Source organism: Pelodiscus sinensis, chromosome 3, assembly GCF_052426305.1.
Source record: "Pelodiscus sinensis isolate ZL-2025 chromosome 3, ASM5242630v1, whole genome shotgun sequence".
In the NCBI taxonomy this organism is placed as follows: Eukaryota; Metazoa; Chordata; order Testudines; family Trionychidae; genus Pelodiscus; species Pelodiscus sinensis.
Genome location: NC_143054.1, coordinates 127,408,873 through 127,428,556, shown reverse-complemented (window position 1 = coordinate 127,428,556; position 19,684 = coordinate 127,408,873). Strand labels below are relative to the sequence as shown.

Genomic DNA, 19,684 nt, shown 5'->3' with positions numbered 1-19,684 from the left:
TCATTCATATTCAGTTCCATAAATAAAGTAGCTGCTGAGTGCTTTGTATTGTATGAATGCATCTATCTGAACACCTTAGCAGCAACATACATCTTCTGGATAAGTTCATTAATACTTTACAGTTTTCACCTCTGGGAAATTCCCCAAACACCTTATAAATGTGCCTTTCCACTTCAAACTTGTGTTGAAATAGTAACATACACAGTTTGCAAGTTGTTTAGCACTGAAAGATGCCATATGACTAAAGCAGCTATTTTTTTCTGCTCAGCAAGGTGACTCAAATGACAGAGACAGCCTCCAGGCATAGTAACAAGCGACTGATTCTTACTATTAGTGGAAAAACTCATGTTGCCCTTTGACAAATAGATGCATTTGTGCCACTGTACACATTTCAAATGCTATGAAATAAAATTACAGTGGGATCTTTGGGGTATTTGAGGAGGAAACAGAGGCCCAAGCCCACCCAGTTTTGGGATTTCATGATTTCAGATAGCTTTGTTCTTCTAGGCTCTTTTTAAATGTAATTCTATAGGAAAACTTAAGCATTAATTTATTTTTGTGTTTAAAATTTATAATTTCATGCTGATTTGAATTGTAGCCTTATAAGTCATAGCTTTTCCTAGAGCAAATGGCAAACCGCCTTTTACATATGCAACAAAATTCTGTTGCCATCTCTCTGGCATCCATGCTGTAAACAAGAGGAAAAGGATTTGTAATATATTACCACATATCCATTTACAGTCTTTTTTCTATATTTCCAGCTGCTGCAGCATTCATTCTTGCATTTTTAACGTTGAGAGGAAATGGATGTTTTGACTGTAATATACAAGTCCGTGAGGACACCATTGCCACATGATGGCAGCAAAACCTTGTATAGGAACAAAAATCTCTACAGCTGTGTTATTGTTTGTGCTTACCCAGGAAGATCATCAGCAAAGCAGCCCCCTTTCGCCCCCGCACACACACTGAAGAAATCATATGCATTCCATGCATTTGGGAACTTATTTTGCCTTAATGTTACTGAGATTTTTTCCCGCTCTTTCATTTTTTTTTAATCCTTCTGGGAAGTAAGTGACAGCATTCTGTCTGACACATTAAAGCGGAACCCATTAAATCTTACAAACACATTTTACATTAAGGCTAAAAAACATATACAATGCTCCACAGACAAACACCACTAGTGCATTTTTGGTAGTCTAGGAACAGCACTGTGGCTAAATGGCAAGTCACAAGATCACAGAGTGTTTCAGATCCCTTGCAAGAAGAGTACAAAATACGAAGTGAGATCCTTCTCCCAGGGCAGGGGGTGGGAGTAGATTTTTTTTATCTCTCTCTCTCTCTCTCTCTCTCTCTCTCTCTCTCTCTGTGTATACACACACACACACACACACACACACCCTTCTTTTCTGGAAAATGTATAAGTAGCCATGGAACTTCAAAATCACTTAATTACAAATCTGTAATTATTCAAGGGTTATTTCCATTTTTATTTTATTAAAACCAACTCAGATCAGATATTCCTCAGTCTTTTTGAGATCCAATTGAAACTCTGTCACATAACCTTAATTGTGATACAGGTACCACTGTACCGTAAGACATAATCTTGTTTTAAAGGAACAATGTCAAATCAAATTTGGATCAAGATTTAGAATGTTGTAAAATATTTTCCTCAATCCTTCAGACCAATAAAAATAATTTCCAGATTTTTTTGTAATGGCCAACGGGAACAGTTGGTTTAAAAACAAATAAATACTCCCTGTCAATCCTCTAATTATACTGCTGCACTGAGAACCTGAAAGTGAAATGCCTATTTAAAAAAGATCTCACTAATATTATTTCCTAGCTGAGAGAGAGGCAGAAAGTAAATGGAGTAGATTGCAAAATGCAAATTGGATTTTAAACTATATGGGGTTTAAAATAATCCAAGTTGGTATCAGTAATATCGTTAGGCTTAAAATATGGGTTTTCAGTTGATTGTGTCCTAATTAGTGAGTTTATCGAAAAATAGCAAAGAGCACTTCCTGAACTTCACAGCTTTTTTCTTTTCTGCCATAATTGGTTTAATCTGAAATGGTCTGTTCAAGGCTAAGATCAAGTATAAACCATTATCTAATCTTCCTCGTGCTCTGATTTTATACATTCCTACTTTCATTCTATACTTCAATTTGCCTTCTAATTTTTAATAAGAAATCCTTGTCATCTAATGTCATAATACATTAATGTAAACCATCCATGGCTTAAAAAGAAAAAAATCTTCATAACTGATGGGTTTAATGTCACTTGTGACTTATCTAAATGTATTAGCCGGATGAGTGCTGCAAGAGAAACATTCCAGCAGCAATGGATGTAGAAGGAGGTAGCAGGAGAGCCATGCAGATGAGATGGGGTGATGGGGAGATGCCATTGTAGATCCATTCCATGGGACAGGAGCCTTGTCAAGTGGCAGCAGGAAGACAACAGCAGCAAGAATGAGGACTCTGTGCAGACCTCGATCCAAGACTTGTATCCTTTTGTATCATAAATTCAAGCTCCTGCATTAGTACAATAAGCCTATAAAATTAAAAAATTGCACAAAATGTCAGGGAATTCAGAAGTTTCAGGGGGTAGCTGAGTTAGTCTGTACAGAAAAACATAACAAATGGTCTGGTAGCACTTTATAGACTAACAAAACATGTAGTTTTGTCAGGGAATTCAGAGTTATAGTTTCCCAGTTAGTTGTAAGGGGCTTTTGTTTAACTTGGTCATTAGGCATTCAGCATGGTTCTTAAGTATGTGCCTCACTTTAAGCATGTGAGTAATCCAATGATGTCAGAAGGAACCAGGTAAATTAGGATTTTGCCCAAATTTTAAAATGTGGTTTTTGTTTTCTTTAGATATCACATTTTTTCTTGACTGTATTATTCCTTTGCTTAATGAGGTTTTGGTTTTTTTTCTTGGTTTTAAAAAAAGTGGGTTTTGGCTAAAATATTTTAGTTGGATCAATTTACATGGCCTCTTGCTAAGCTCATAAGACCCAGTTGGTACAGTCTGTAGCACTGACTACTGGATCTTTCCATTTAATAGTTGGAAAGGGAATATCCCTTTAATCAGGTTGGTTTTAGTAGCCACAGCATTTGCTGTCTCCTCTTCACATACACACTAGAAAAGAAAGATCGACCCAGGCTTCAATAAAAAATCATTTGCTTAATCTAGGAGTTCTTGATATTTTTAACTATTTGGATCCCATTCTTAATAGAGTACCTTGTGGATTCCAACTTCCCACTTGTAGAGGTGCACACTCCCCACCTCTCAGCCTTATTGCACATTATCTCTGTGGCCACAAGTGCAACTGCTTACAAAGAAGAAGTAATATTATGAGAATAATTTTTGCTCTTTCAGCTGTAATTCAACATAATAAAACTAGCTAAGGAGAAGAACAAGTACTGTTTGGCTACCGGAAGGTGGTCACTGTACCACATTTTGGGGCTCTCTTGCTTTGGCATACTCTGTCCAGGCATTTATTGTAAATAGTATGAACACACTTTAAGCAAGGTAGGAAGGAGAAGTAAATTATTGTATTTTCTTCTAAAGCCGACTTCTGTCATATCTCACCTTTGATAAGTTCAGAGTCAAGGCTGGATAAGTAAAGGAATATGGACCAACATGAGCCGTGTTATTACTTAGACTGATTTTTGGCAAAAATTTTCAGTGCTATAAAAAAGTCATGAAAGACTAACAGGAAATTCATAGCATTGATTTTCAAGTGTTGCATGGTTACAATAAAATATTTAGTGTTGTGTAATTGTTCAGCTAAATTTGTGCTTGTTCTATGATATAGTAGAACAGTATGATGAGCAGAAAATACAGTAAAATATTAATCTCTTTTGATTATCAATAGATGGTGCTCTGTACCTTTCACATTAGTTGTGCATATTCGTTGAATATATTTTATTTAATTTACAGTTCACAATTTAGCATAATTATACCTTTACATATAATAATAGTGCTGTTTATGGTAGATCTTGATGGCCTTAATTTGATTCTGCAAACTAATGCATTTTCTGTTCATCAAGGCCCCATTTTATACCATGATGTTCAGCTTTGTTACAATTATTGAGTAGTTAGAGAGTGTTTGCACCTATTTATATATTCTAATTTTATGGAACCCTGTTTTAGGTTTATAAAAACAAATAAAACTGTAGAATTTCTCATTGGTATTGGCTGTTAGTGTGATAATGATGTTCATCAGACATGGTATATATCTCTGAGTATCAACAGTTGTTTAAGAATGGAATTGTTCATCATCAGAAAGAGGGCATCACATGTGACTGAGAATGATTGAAGCTATATGGGACAGAGGTAAGAAGACTGAGGGTATGTCTACACTACAGCGTTATTTCAAAATAGCTAATTTCGAAATAGTTATTTTGAAATATATTATTTCAAAATAACGCGTCTACACACAAAATGCATTTTGAAATAGCTTTTTGCTATTTTGAAATAGCGCGTCCACACTGATTGGATGCTGAATTGCATTTAAGGCCAGCCGGAATTGGTTCCGGCAGGGCATCAGGTCAGAAGTTACCTTGTGGTCAGGGTGGCCAGCAGGGAACCTTGGGAAGGGCTGGAGGCCCCCTATTTCGAAATAAGCATCTACTCAGCGCTTATTTCGAAATAACAATTTCAAAATTGGCGCTATTCCTCGTGGAATGAGGTTTACCGATTTCTAAGTAAGCCCTATGCTATTTCAAATTAATTTCGAAATAGCAGTTGGCTTGTGTAGATGCTAGGAAAGTTATTTCAAAATAACGCTTGTTATTTCAAAATAACTTTGCTGTGTAGACATACCCTTAGAGTAGGGATTGTAGGCAGTTTGTAATGGAAGACGGGTAAGAAGTAAAGAACAAGTGAGAGATTAAATGAGATTTTTTTAACCCACATTAATGTTGTCATTAAATATAAATCAGTGAACACACAGAGGCAGCTTTCCAAGTGCAGCCTCTATTTTTGAATTGCTGCTTTTCCTTTCTGCCTTCCCAGCTGCACACACTCCACCCCTCTGTCTGAACTGCACTGTTCAGCTTCTGTGGTTCCTGACTTGCTGTCTGCTGGCCTCCTGGTTATTGACAGTCTCTGGAGTGAGTTACTTCTGCCAGACACAGCTGGTGGGTGGAGCTGTGAATTCTGCTGCTGAGAGGAAATAGAAAAGTATCTGTTGCCTCCATTAGGCTTTCAGAATTGTCTTCTGGTCTAGTGGGAGATTTGATTCTTAAGGGAAGACTTGATCTTAGGGAAAAGTGTCATGAGTCTACTGTAAACAGATTTTGATTGGTCCAGAAGGCAAGTGATTCTAGCCAGAGGCTTGTGGTGTATGAGTGTCATCATCATGCCAGGCCTATCCTTATTAGATGTAGGAAGAAAAAATAGACGAGAATTACGAATGAACCAGACTTCACTTTGCTTTTGCAGTGCAATGGCTAGGGGAGTGAGCAGGCAGTTTTAAAGGGATGAACTATGTAGATGTAGCATGGTACGTTTCATTCTCTTTTTTTGTATCTTACTGGACAGACACTAATCCGTTTACTTCCCATTTTTGTCTGACAATATGCTTAAGGGAATTTATATGGAACGTCTGACTTACTAAAGTCAAAAAGATGGTCCAGTGATTAGGGAATTAGCTTGAAACTTGGAAGACCTGTGTTCACTTCTTTGTTCTGTTGCAGATTTCTTGTGTTACTATGTGCAAGTAACTAGGGGTACGTCTAGACTACAGGCTTTTGTTGACAGAAGTTTTGTCGACAGATACTGTCGACAAAGCTTCTGTCGACAAAGAGCGTCTAGACTACATCCAGTTCTATCGACAAAGCAAGCTGCTTTGTTGACATGACAGTGTAGACGCAAAGGACAATGTAGATGCAATAACGCCTTCTGTCGACAGAACTCTGTCAACAAAAGGCTTTATTCCTCGTAGAATGAGATTTACAGCCGTCAACAAAACTGCTGAGTTGTGTCGATGTTATGTCGACACAACTCAGCGGCAGTGTAGACGCAGGTATAGTTTTATCGACAAAAGTCAACTTTTGTCGACAAAACCCTGTAGTCTAGACACACCCTGTGTGTATACCTACACTGAGCACTTATTTCAGAATAAGCTATTCTGGAAGATGTATTCCAAAATAGTTTATTTTGAAATAGCACGTCCACGCTACAGAGAAGCCTTAACATTAGTCTGAAGCAGGCTCCCCTAATGTGGACATGCTATCTTGATTTAGAGCCCTAGGAAGCACTGGGGAGAAATTACTTAGAATGGTCCTGGGAAGGAGCTATTTCGAAATAGCAGCAGTGGAGCATCCACACTGCAGCTATATCAAAATAGCTATTTTGGAAGAGGAATTATTCCTCGTGAAATGAGGTTTAAAAGAGTTGGAATAAGCTTCCTGTTATTTTAATATTATTTTGAAATAACAGAATTGTTATTTCAGAATAATGCTAGTTATTCCGAAATAACGGTGCAGTGTAGAGGCACCCATAGTCTTTGTGTGTTAGCTAGTCCTCTCTAACATGGGGGTAATAGCACTGCCCTACCTCACAAGGGTGTTGTGAGAATCATAGAATCATAGAGCTGGAAGAGACCTCAGAAGGTCATTAAGTCCAACTCTGCCCTAGGCAGGACCAATCCTAACTAAATAAGTTAAAGCATGTGAGGCCCTCAGATACAATTATAATGAGGCCACATAAATACTCAAAATTGTTAAAGGCTAGGACAGGGCTACTCAACTTTGGAAGCCCCAGAGGCCATAAAGATACTCGCAGCATATGCCGAGGGCCGAAACTTAAGTTTGGTTGCATATAAATTCAAATATATATGCAAATAGTTTCTTTCACACTGACAGGAATGAATATAAATATTAAGGCAAGACTACACAACATGCAAGCCCCATTTAAGTCACTTCTGCTGATATTAATAAAATGCAGTATTTATTTGATTTCCACTCATATGATAGCGCTGTTAATCATCAATGACAGTCCAGGAATTTAACTACTAAAACACATATCAACAAAAGACCATTATATTGATTCGCCATTGTGGAGTGTGTTTCCTGTGGAGGCCATGTTCAAAGGATACCATCCGCAGGTGGCATGTTGAGCCCCGTGTAAACCCAAACCGCACCTTGGGCTGCAAACAAATGGGCCGCAGACCGCATGCGGCCCAGAGGCCGCATGTTGAGTAGCCCTGAGCTAGGAGATACTGAGGTTAAAATGGAAGACAGGAGTGGAAAACCCAATTATCACAGGAAAAGTAAACTGCTATCCAAAAAAATTCCCATCCAAGAGTAACATTTAAATGATAGTCTCAGCAATAATTGTATTTAAATAATATCATATCACAATAACAGGATTGTTTTTTGCTATCCAGTGTGTATTTATTATTATTTTATTATTTTATTATAATTATACAGTGTATATGACAAACTTAAACAAGGTTTTTACATTTAAATGCTAAATGTACAGAATCATGAAAAAAAGAAAAGAAAAAGAAATAGCGGAAAACCTGCCATGGGAACTTGAATACTCAGATCTTAATGAGCAGATGCAGTTGAACAAGAAGTGAGTTTTCACAATATCTAAAATGATGGGCTGATGGACCCACATGCCTAGAGAGAGGCATTTAGGGCTGACTAAAAAGAAAAGGCATATTAATGGTTTCTCTTGCAGAAAGTAAAATAAATTGTAGTGCTCCTGAAATGGGGCAGATGGACTTCTTTTGTCCACATAAAAAGTACTAGAGCACAATGACAGCACAGTCACACAGTATCTTCAGCTCATTGTGGCTGAACCACCTCTGGGACTGAAAAAGTTAAATCTTTGCCTTTTCATCCTTGAAAACTTTGCTGAAACTACCAGAAAGGGTGCTGTGAAGGGGAGTATCATCTCTTCCAGAGACAGCCAGGGGTTCACAATCAAAACAAACTGGGAATAATCAAAGAAGCTCCCTGCTATGCTTCTGGACTGGTCTATTTAAACATGAACAGAAAACTAAGCAAGAGTAGGGTGCCTCCTGGATTACACTCAAGTTCTTTTGGCTGTAAAATCCTGGCTGTTCCTTAAAGGATTACAGGTTGGATCTTCCTGGTCTGGCACCTTTGGAACATGACTGGTCCCAAATGAGAGAATTTGTCAGACCAGGGGAGGTCTCCTGCCACTAGCTCCCCAGCCCATCACCTGCTGTTGGCAGGTTGCCACAAAAGGCATCCTGCTTCACCTTTCCCTATCCCCAACCTGTCTGAGCTATTTGCCCAGCTGCTGCCGGCTTTCTGAGCAGCAGAGGCTCTGGCTCCTGTTGTGGGGCTCCAGCCCCATGCATCCGGGGCCCTGGCCCCGGGGTTGCTTCAGGGCTCCATCTCCAGCCCCGCACTCCAGCAGGCTGCCATGGGGCTCAACTCAAGCCTCACAGTCCCAGGGGCTGCTGTAGCGCCCTAACCCCGTGCTCCAGGAAGCTGCCAGGGGACTCCGGTCCCATGCTGCCTCAGAGCTCCAGCCATAGCTCCGAGCTCTTGGGAACTGTTGTGGAGCTTCAGCTGCATGCTGACCCCTGCTTTCGGGGGGCTGCCAGAGGCTGGCACGGGGCTCAAGCTCTGGTCTTGTGCTGCCCTCAGCCGGGCTGCTGACCCTACTGCCCTGGCCCCAGTTGGCCTTCCTGCCCTTAGTCTCCTAGCTCTCTGGTCTAGGAGCCTGCCGGACGATGGATGTTACTGATCCAGAGAATACCAGTTTTTGAAGGTACAACCTGTAGTAGATGTCTTCAGAAGTGCCTCTTATGATTGTGGCATTTTTAGGGAAAAAATCACTTTTCGAATGGGGACTGGACTGAGGTCATCAAACAACTATCTAAAACCAATGACTCTTGGTCAGTAGAAGCCAGGGTTCTATTTTATCTGATGAGGTGGAAGTCTCCATGTCCCATTATGGATCCCATAAGCCATGCAGACCACCTGCTGTATTGTTTTAAATGGTACTGACTTTTTCTAAAATAATTTCATTCCTTTTTACCCCTGTGCACAGTGAGACACGGTTCAGTTCTTCTAGTACTAGCACTTCAGAGAGTCAAGAACCATCTTCAGGAGATCACGCTGCAAGTGCACTCCAGCAGCAGCTCTTACTGATGGTGGCACGAAGAACCCTTTCAGAAACACCACGGGTACATCATATCTCAGTTTCTAATATTTTCACAAATCATGTCGTAGAACTGTGTTGTAGAACTGACCACCTGGTGTAGAGACAATCATTTTATCACTTTTGTATTAATGTATATTGTATCGCTCTACTCAGAGGGCTTGTTTGGCTACTCATTGAGTAGTATATTACTATACAAGTAGCTGTACTGCTTTAAAAATAGTAAGGGACCACTCTGTGAGCAAAGGTGGCAGAGTTGGGTCCATAAGGTCAGGAACATTTTTGAGTCTTTTTAATAACAGGGACATGTTTTCCAAAGTACCTTGTATTGTAGTATTTAAGGACTACGATGAGTCTAAATCTGCTTAGCATTTGCATTTAGGCCCACGTTACTTGTATGAGTGACTGCCAACATAATAAACAGTCAGTCTCTTTATCGTAAAAATTGAAAACCAGAGGACACAACTGTTAGGTTTTCATATGCATTGCCAAATGTTAATAGTGTGACATATCCACTTTGCAGAGTTCTGTGGGCACATAGGCCTAAAATATAAAGCTGGTCGCCTCTTTTCTGAACCAGGAAGAAGAATTTTAGGGTCTGACATTGGGTCCTGTGGCATACCAGAGCCCTCTCCCCTCACAGCAGATGGAGTTGCTCATCATTTGGTTTGCGATATGACAAGGACATCGTTTATTTTTATAGTTCCTGTGGGTTTGGAATCTTTGACTTTCTCCAACTGTCTTCCAGAATCTGGAGATTCTGTCATCCCAATCTTAACATCTTCTCCTCCTCCTTGCCACGGCCACTTCAAGTCTGATGTTAATAAACCTAAAACATCAGACGATTTATTTTGGTGGAGATTTTTAACAGGAACTAAAAGTTGACCAGAAAGTAGCTGTTGTAGAAGATATGACGTTGTTTACCAATGTATATTATGAATACCCATAAAATGATCATTTAGATTTGTATAGATATTTCTGCGCAAGAACCCAAAAGACCTTCCAAGTATTTATTACGCACCTGATAGCTAGAGAATTATCAGCACCCTAATCTTAACTATAGCAAATCTAAGGTATTGAGAAGTGAAACGTTTTGCCCAAGATCACACTGCAAATTTGGGACTAGAAACCACATTTTTATGGATTCTCATCTTGTGATTAGAAGTGAAATCTTGGCCCTCTTGAAGTCATTTGGGAATTTTATCATTGACTTGGATGGGGCTACGTCCAAATTTCTCAGTCAAAGTCCAGAATCTACAGAGAATAATAAAAAAAATTACAATAATAATGACAATGAAAGATTTGGAGGTTCATTTGGAAGTGTCTGGTGGTCAGAATTTGGCCCTCAGTCAACATATTGGCCACGCTAGGCTCGAATTTCATGCAGAGCTTTAGACACATGTAAGTTAGCTAAGAGCTTATCTATGTGATAATTTTGTTTGTAGGAAGCTGTGGTGTGTATTTGTCCTGCACTAGTCTGCAGCTGGTTAACCTTGCATATGTGCATTAACAGTTCATGCTAAAATGAGATAAATCAAAGCACATTAACAAACTGCTAGCGCATGTCATCAGAGTGCACACAGACAATTAGCGATGCAGGGTAGAGTCACACCACCAGTTAGTTGTGAACTAATTGTTCCTGTAGTCATGCCCTAAATACATTTTGTGGATGGGTAAATGGAGGCATAAAGAGATTTAGCATGGCCTCATGCAAGTCACAAGTCACAGCCAGTGACTGAGGGTACGTCTAGACTACAGGCTTTTGTCGACAGAAGTTTTGTCAACAGATACTGTCGACAAAGCGCGTCTAGACTACATCAAGTTCTGTTGACAAAGCAAGCTGCTTTGCTGACATGACAGTGTACACGCAAAGGACAGTGTAGCTGCAATAACGCCTTCTGTCGACAGAACTCTGTTGACAAAGAGCGTTATTCCTCATAGAATGAGGTTTACAACCGTCGACAAAACTGCCAAGTTCTGTCAACGTTATGTCGACAGAACGCAGTGGCAATGTAGACGCAGGTACAGTTTTATCGTCAAAAGTTCTCTTTTGTCGACAAAACCCTGTAGTCTAGACACACCCTGACAGAGCACTGACTACAACACAAGTCTTGATCTCAGACGAGTTCTGCAAATGCTTATGCACATGTTCAACTTCATGCATATATGGAATTCCAGGGAAGTCAATGGGACTACTCATTTACTTGAAGTTAAGCACATGCTGAAGTGTTTGGAAAATCAGGGCCACTATGACCTGTTTAGATTTTTAAAATATTCCTTTGCTACTAGGATCATTTTTTGACTCTTTTGCAAGTCATAAATTTAAATTAGGAGAGTGGTGGCAATGAATTTAAAGTGTGGGGGTTTAACAATATAAAAGGAAGAAGAAAAAAACCAGGAAAATGTATGGCTATAATAGTTCTTTTGGGGGCCAACGTTGTAGAGCCAGAAGACTGAATATAGAAAATACTTTCTAAGTGGCAGGTATGATCAATTAAAATTTTAAATGTACATATTTCACTTGTGGCTTTTTAAAATTCTTCACAGTATGTTAAGTAAAATGTCTGAATTTTAACTTAATGTAAAAACTGCATATAATTTGAATTTATATTTTGCTTAAAATTACTGCAATAGAAACACAGTTGCTTTCAAATAATATTTTATGTCTCCTGGAATTATTGATCAGAAGGATTCTCAGTCAAAGGCAAGGATCTTGACCAGGTATGCTTGTGGCTTATGCTGTGGTTGGTCTGAAGTGTGATAGGTCAGAAAATCACAGACAAGATGAGTCCCAGGGATTAAAGAGACAATCTGTTACTAAAACTTGTTAATAGTATTTGGCACGATTGGCATAACTTCTGGTCATCTATAAGAAATTAAATTAATAGAATGTGTTCCTAATGATTGAAATAAGATGGAGAATAAACATTTTCACCAATATTCATGTATAAAGAAATTAGAATGAAACATTAACATGTAAATTCTGCCTTTCAGTGCATGTACATTAGTGGAACCAGTATTTAATATGAAACTCTGTGTTTGTGGTTTGTTTTTAAAGCATCTGAGTCAAGACTTTGAAGACTCCTCATGCTCTTCAGCACAACGAAAATTTAACAGGCAGTTTTACAAATTTATTATATTTCCTGGCAAGTGGATTAAAGTCTGGTATGATAGACTTACCCTGCTAACCTTGTTGGATCGGTAAGCTTTCTTCATACTATATAATATAACATGTAATTTTTACTCCTCACAGGTAAAAATGCTAACTATTAAAAAAGGAACGAATGGTGGGACTCATTTTAAATAAATATCTGTTTAGTTTAAATGTGTGAGAATGTGTCTGAGCACCAAACCTCCAACTTCAAAGCTGACTTTTTTGGCCCAGCACCCTTCTATAGGAGGAGAGACTTCGATTTATATGAGCACCCAATTTGTGTGCTAGTCCCGGGTATAACTCTGGACTCTTAGGCCTGCTGCTTCTGCCATTACTGTTAAAAAATTAGTGTTGTGTGTTAATCAGGAAAAGAGAAGGCCAAAAAGAAAGGTGCCAGAGTTTTGTCATTGAAATACTTCCACATTTTAAGAACAAAATGCAGGAGGGAACCACCCTGGTCCCCCCACCCAACTCACAATTATTCAATGAGAGACAATTCTGTTTCTTTTTCTGACATCTCTTCTTCTTTTCTTTCCTCCGTGTCAGTTACAATCAGCTCTTTTGGCAGCGCTCTTTGCTGTTAGACCCCTGTTTTCTCCTGCCCCCTTTATCTGCTAGACTATTATCTACCCAAAACAAGTAAGCCTGCATAGCCGGTGACTTCAGGCTAGCCTGTCATGAACTGGATCTCCATGTGGGTGTATGCCCTTTGCACATGTTAATATTATTTCTGCTGCAGAAATTTCAGACGACAGCTTTAATGTGCTACAGAAATCATGATATTTAGAAAGAGACGTTAGAGCCAAAATATATGCTGCTATATATGTGGTGCCTTGTCTAAACATTTTGAGTGTGTGGAAAAATATCCACAGAAACAAATTTTATATCTTTTCTAATTCTGTACTGTTAAGGTTGCAGTTTAAAGAATAATTTTAACATGACAACAGTATAGCTCACCCTTTGGCCACATACTATATTTTGTCTTTAGCATATTCAGTAAATGATTGCTTAATTGTTCATTTTTATAAACTGTTTTATAGAGAGACTTACAGGTAAATGCACACTAAAATATGCAGATTACTTGGTAGAATTCTATGCAGGAAGTCAGACTAGTCTATCATAATGGTCTCTTCTAGACTTAAAATATATTCACCATGCAGTAAAATACACAGGTTTGAATACAAACTTTAGGTGTCATAAGGAGATGTTCAGCCAAAGATCTAGAGTGAAGTATTGAATTGAGAAGTCCATAAGGAGCTGGTGTAGAGTGTTTTGGGCAGTTCCTCATCTGGTGTAGTGTTGTAGTTCACATCAGTACACTGATGACAATTGACATCATATGAAGATCTGTCCCTTTTTTCCACCAGTAGTGACATGGACACTTGTTACCTTTTGAAACCCCTTTTATTTATTTTATTCCTGTAGGACTGAAGATATCAAGGAGAATGTGTTGGCTGTTCTTCTAGTAGTTCTTGTCTCACTTCTGGGGTTCCTAACTCTGAACCAAGGCTTTTGTAAAGACATTTGGATCCTTCTGTTCTGTCTTGTCATGGCCAGCTGCCAATATTCTCTTCTAAAAGTAAGAAATAAGCATATTTCCTATCCACAACATCTTTGAAATGTTGGGGGATCCAAAAACCAGTAAATAAACTTTTTTTCCCTGTTTTTGTTTTAGAGTGTTCAGCCTGACCCTGCTTCACCAATACACGTAAGTCTCATCAAGTAGAGAAATTTGCTGTTTATATTCTTTTGTACTGAGAGGAAATCAGCTGGTACTGCTCTGATCCTACGGTTGTCATGAGGCACCACCTTACTACTACCTGCCTTTAGTGTGCAGAAATCTCATCTGAGCCTCTTTTAGTCAACTCCCTGGAACCAATAGCCTCTGGCAACCCAAGCACTGCCTTCCAGGCCTCTGCAGACCTCACTTCCTCTCTACTGGCTAGTGGTGGGCACATACCAGCCAGTCGACAGACTTCACTGGGCTCTGGGCAAGGTGGGAGGGCAGCTCTGGGTCCCTGGAAGGGACATGTTCTCATGTGGAAGAGACAGGGCTGGGGTCTAGCCTCTCCCAGCCAGCCCTTCAATACTTTTTGGTATGTGTCACCTGGGCTACAAGGTGATTTAAAGGTCCTGAGGCTACAGCCGCTGCCATTGCCATAGTGGTGGTGACTGGGAGCCCTCGGCCCTTTTAAATCACTGGGCCCCAGGGCAGCTGCCTCCTTTGCCTCCTCTTCTTGGAAGAGTCCTCAGAGCATTCTCTGTAGCATCCAGTCCCTTGTCCACCAGCCACTCAGAGTTACTAGGTGTGCTGTCCTCAGAAGAACATTAGACACACAAGCAAAGCCATAGTCAGGATGGGCTGAGCAGGATGGCTGTCCGGGGCAGAGAAATGCCAGGAAAAAACAAACAAACAAATGAGCAGTGAGCACAAATATGTTTGCTCACTAGGGGCACTAAAATGTCCAGTACATAGGCTGAATGATTTCAACTCAGTGGCAACAGGTTGCTTAATACTATAGCACTGAGATGTATTTGTAGTGAAAGTAACAATTAGTATTAACAAGTCAAAGATTCAAGTCAGTAAGGAGAATGGACACAAACGTCACATGCAAAACAAAAAATAGCACTCTTCCTAGATTCTGATCTTCACCGGCTAAGCCCTTGTCTATACAAGTTTATCACCCAAAGCAAGTTTCGTGCATGCAAAAAGCACTGTCCTTTTGCTTCCTCGCTTAATGATAAAATTATGTCTGTTTGCCTTCTCCTTCTATCTGCCAAACATCCATCCCTGGTGTGCTGACTTCATGTTGACTTTGTATGCAAAGAGGGCTTCAATTGTATTGACATTCAATGCTTAATTTACAGCCTCTCTCCGAGTTACGAACCAAACACTTGGCCATAACTTGAGCTGTTCGTAACTCGGACCCCATTGAGTTACATGCGACCGTGCTGTTCATAAGCGCAGGTTGCGTTTGTAACTCGGGGACCGCCTTTATGACCGCTCCATGGGAGCTTTGGTCATAAGTGCGAACGGTCGTAACTCGACCGTTCGCAACTCGGGAAGCGGCTGTATATGTGAACTAAGGCAGATAGGAGAGTGTACATCCTTTTGTCTGGAAGAAACCTGTCATTCTCTGCTGCCTCAATTCAATTTTTTTTAGGAACATATTTTCAGTATATATTCACAGTTTATTACATGGTATTTGTACATACATTTCACAAAGACATTAATGATCACTTTGAATCCAACTTTTATTGAAGACCTTACACGACATTTCATACGAACAAATACAGTACTGTGAAAGCAGGATGCTAGGCATAGTGAGTTTGTCAGGCCTGTTAGGAGTTGCTATTATAGCACAGTGAACCCCTTGCCTACTGGCATTAAGAGATTGTTAGCATCACAATAGTGAAACATTGAAATAAGTAACTCTTGTAAATGTTGATGGTTGTTTATCAAGAACCCTATTGCTTGCAGCTTTTGTGGCTTCAGTATTATTTTTTTATTCATGATTGATTATTTGAATTGTTCTATTTCTTTTGGGTACAGTATGTCCTAAAATATAACAAACAAGTGTGTCTGCATTAAATTATTCTGAAACTCAGTCATATGACCTCAGACCAACATTTCCTTTGGGGTTTTTTTAACCACTGTTGGCTTTTAAAACAGCAGCAATTCCAGACTCATCTCTGTCTTTAGTCAATAGGGATTTAAATTTCATCTGCAAGACAGATCATTGATTTTGAATCTGTTGTTGCCGATGTTTTCCTCAAAGTCATTAAGAAAAAGTACATAATGGATCAACTAGCACATACTTCCTTGTTAAAGTCATCTATACCTGTAATTGTATGTGTATTAATAGTCTTTCTTCCTTCATAAAGTACCGCAACTGGGAGAAGCATAATTGAGGTATTCACAATGGATCATTGAAATTGTCATGAGCAGTAGGTGTGTTAGATTAAATTGAGAAGAGATATGTTGGATTTTCCTTACTTTGGGTACTAGCTAACCTGGTATTCTGAATCATATCTGGAAATATTATCTCGAGACTAGTACAAATTCCACCTCCCAATTCCGGGACTCGCTGGTCTGGCAAGATCTGTGGTTTGGCATGACCACGGATGGTGCTGGATGAGAGAGCCCCAGAGCAGGAGGGCCAGATGCTGGGAGCACAGCGCAGCCCGGCATGTCTGGTAGCTGTGCCAGGGCAGCCTGAGCAGAAGTAGCACAGCTGGGGCCACATGCTGCCCAGCAGTGGGGCTAGGGCTGCGACAGCCCCATTGGAGAGTGTGCTACCTGGCTGGCAGTGGAGCTAGGGCTGGGGCTGGCCAGCAGGCAGCCCGGACAGGCTGAAGGAGCTGGCAATGGGGAGGAGCAGCGAGCTGAGGGGTTGGTGTCAAGGGCCTCCTGTTATCTGGCAAATTCCCTCATCCGGGACCCGTCAGGTCACAAGGGTGCTGGACCATGGAAGTCCAACGTGTAGTACATTAGAAATACTGATTCTATATTGAAAATGCATTGGTTTTCTGGCACAGAATTATCATTTCCAGGAATAATATATACCCCAGGGAAATGGATCCAGTGCATATGTTACTCCTGTGGTAGTGAAGGAAATGGAATTGTGGTATTGGATACATTACATAAAACACATAACATCTGTGTTTCTGCACTTATCAGTTGCCTGGCTGTAATGTAAGACAAACAAATACTAGATAAGGGGAATGGGCAAAATCAATACAGTTATCTAGAAACCTAATGCTATGTAATCTAAGCAAAAACAGAAGTTAGTGCACTATTGGAGGAGGACTGAACTTTTTCTCCAAGTCAAAATGTTTTGTGTGCTCTCTCAGGAACTGAACTTATCCTGCAGTTTGTTGGTTTTAGATTCCATCATCTGGGAAGTTGGCAGCTGGGTAAAAGAGCAGCTGCTCTTTGCAAGCTGCTATTGGGAATGGGATGAGGAGTGCTGGAACTATAAATCAGCTCTGTCCTGGACTCTTTCCCTTTGACAGTGCATATTAGCCTTTGTCATTTTGAAAACTGGAAACACAAATTCATGTTTAAATCGAGGTTCAGTGCAGTTTACAGTGTAAGTTCTGCCAAGGTGAACTCTGAAGGATTCTTAATTTCCTTTTCTGCCTCAATCATTCCTAGAAATTGTGAAATTACTTCCCTATTGCACATTTGCAGGTGATCATACCTAACTGCAAACGGCACAATGTTGATAAACATTAGTTTACAATTCCACTTCTTGCAGTGTAGGTTATTTCCAATGACTTAAAAAATATTCTGACCTCAGTAAAGATCTAATTTTGTCAATGCCAAATATAGACCATATCTGCCGGTTCACCGAACATTTCTCTTCACAATAATGTGAAGAACAATCAAGTCAACTGCACATGCAAACATTGATAAGTGCACATATGATTAAAAGAAGGATGGTGACCAGCATAATTGAAACTTCATTATAATCACATCCTATCTTAAATTATTAGTGGCATCAAAGACAAAATAACAAATGAAGTTTAACTGAGGCATATTTTCATGCAATAGCATGGCTAGAATTTTACAGGCCCAGTAAAAATATTGTTATAACATCATCCATCATGTTATATTTGACATGTCATGCAGTATTACAACAGAGTGATGATATACCTGATTCTCTCTTCTGCCCTCCCACAAGTATTGGTTTCTTAAGTTTTTTAATGTGTCTTACAGAAGTACCTATGAAAAAATATTATACAGTATCTTTTCATTCAACATTTTAAACATGAAAGGCATATTTAACATAAATTAAGTGACAAGACTTAATCCATATTGCATTATGCATTATAATCACTTAAAAGTTATTAAATTTTATAAGATGAGACTTATCAATAAAGGCATGTTGGAATTAGTGAGCATCATTAAAAATAAGACAACAAGTAAGCTTGAGAGAATACCATACTGTACTTCATAATTCACATAACTACATTAAAATTAAAGTAGATAAGATTGCTTGATACTAATGCGAGGATGCAGAACAGCAGGGAGATTAAAGAATGATCAGTGTTATAGACCTGAATGACAACACAGCTAAAACATGCCACATTAAAACTAAGATGCGCACCAGAGAAGGTTCTTGGATTCTCAGGCTACAGTGGCCCCTCGTTCCTTTGATCATCTATGGCAGGGATGGGGAATCTACAGCCCCCTGGCCAGATTCAGCCCCTGGCTTGCCTGGATATGGCCCCTGAGGCTCAGTGCTCCCCCTCCCCCCAGCTTTGGGGAACTGGTGATCCAGCCCTGCTGTCCTTCTACTGCCCAGACCCAGTACCCTCACTCCACTCCTGCACCCTACCTCCTGCCAGTCTCCCACCCTCAGCCCACTCCTGTCCTGTTATCAGACCCACCAACACCCAGCCCTCCTGCACCCTTCCTCCTACCCAGACCCCACACCCCAATCACACTTCCCAGCAGCTCCCTCCTACATACTGATCTCATTTTGGCCCCACCCGAGAGTGTAGAAGGGGCAAGGGGAATGTGTGTGGGAGGTTTGCTTCTCTCTTTTGTGCGGTCCCTGACTGATTTTTCAGCAGCTCCCAACCCAAAAGATGCCCCCCTCTCCCCCAATCTATGGGTATTGGCAGAGGGTAATTAAACATTGCAACAGATTACCAAGGGCTAGGATGGTTTCTCCATCACTAACAATTTTTAAATCAAAATTGGATTTTTTTTCTAAAAGAGGTGCGTTAGATATTATTTTGGGGGACTTCTGTGGCCCAGGTTATATAGGATGTCTGACTAGATGTTTACAATTATCACTTCTGGCCTTAGACATTATTAATGAAGTCCGTAGGCATAGTATAGCTGTTCCTAGTGTGGAGTGTGTCACTATGAGCATATAAGGCTACTGCTCAGATGTCTACAGTAATTTCCTATTCACTTCATGATGCAATTTAAAGTGTTGCTGACTAACTTGAAAGTCCTGTATGGTCCGGGACCAGGTTTTGTGGTAGATATCCCAGCAGACTTCAGCATAAGGCAAGAAGCAGCCTAATGAAGTCTTCTGGGATCTTATTTCTGTGGACAAAGCAAGGGTCTCAGCAGAATAGTGTCAGATTCCAAGGTGAATGGATACACTTTAGATAGGAAGATATATATATATATATATATATACGGCTTCTGTCTCTTGAAATTTTTTCCAACTAGTTGCCTGCCAGAGCCTGAGGTTAATGAGCTTCAGAGTACAATGTAGAGCTCATTTGATGTGATTAATGTTTAGTTTCTTTGTTTGGTGTTTAATGTTATGTTTTCAGTACTTTTGTTTTGTTCAGGCATTTAGTTTGGAACGTTGCCTGCTTTTATTGCTTAGTCACCTAATTCTTGCTACT

General features: G+C 39.9%; 1 protein-coding gene across 1 annotated transcript in view; it reads left to right on the top strand.

The window, feature by feature from the left end:
- Window positions 1–19,684, top strand: part of PCNX2 (pecanex 2) — a 224,394-nt gene that overhangs the window by 44,217 nt on the left and 160,493 nt on the right. The window contains exons 9-12 of the mRNA XM_089777363.1: window positions 9,043–9,178; window positions 12,212–12,354; window positions 13,733–13,886; window positions 13,983–14,015. Of these exons, the coding sequence (XP_089633489.1) occupies window positions 9,043–9,178; window positions 12,212–12,354; window positions 13,733–13,886; window positions 13,983–14,015 (466 nt within the window). The remainder of the gene's footprint in view (window positions 1–9,042; window positions 9,179–12,211; window positions 12,355–13,732; window positions 13,887–13,982; window positions 14,016–19,684) is intronic.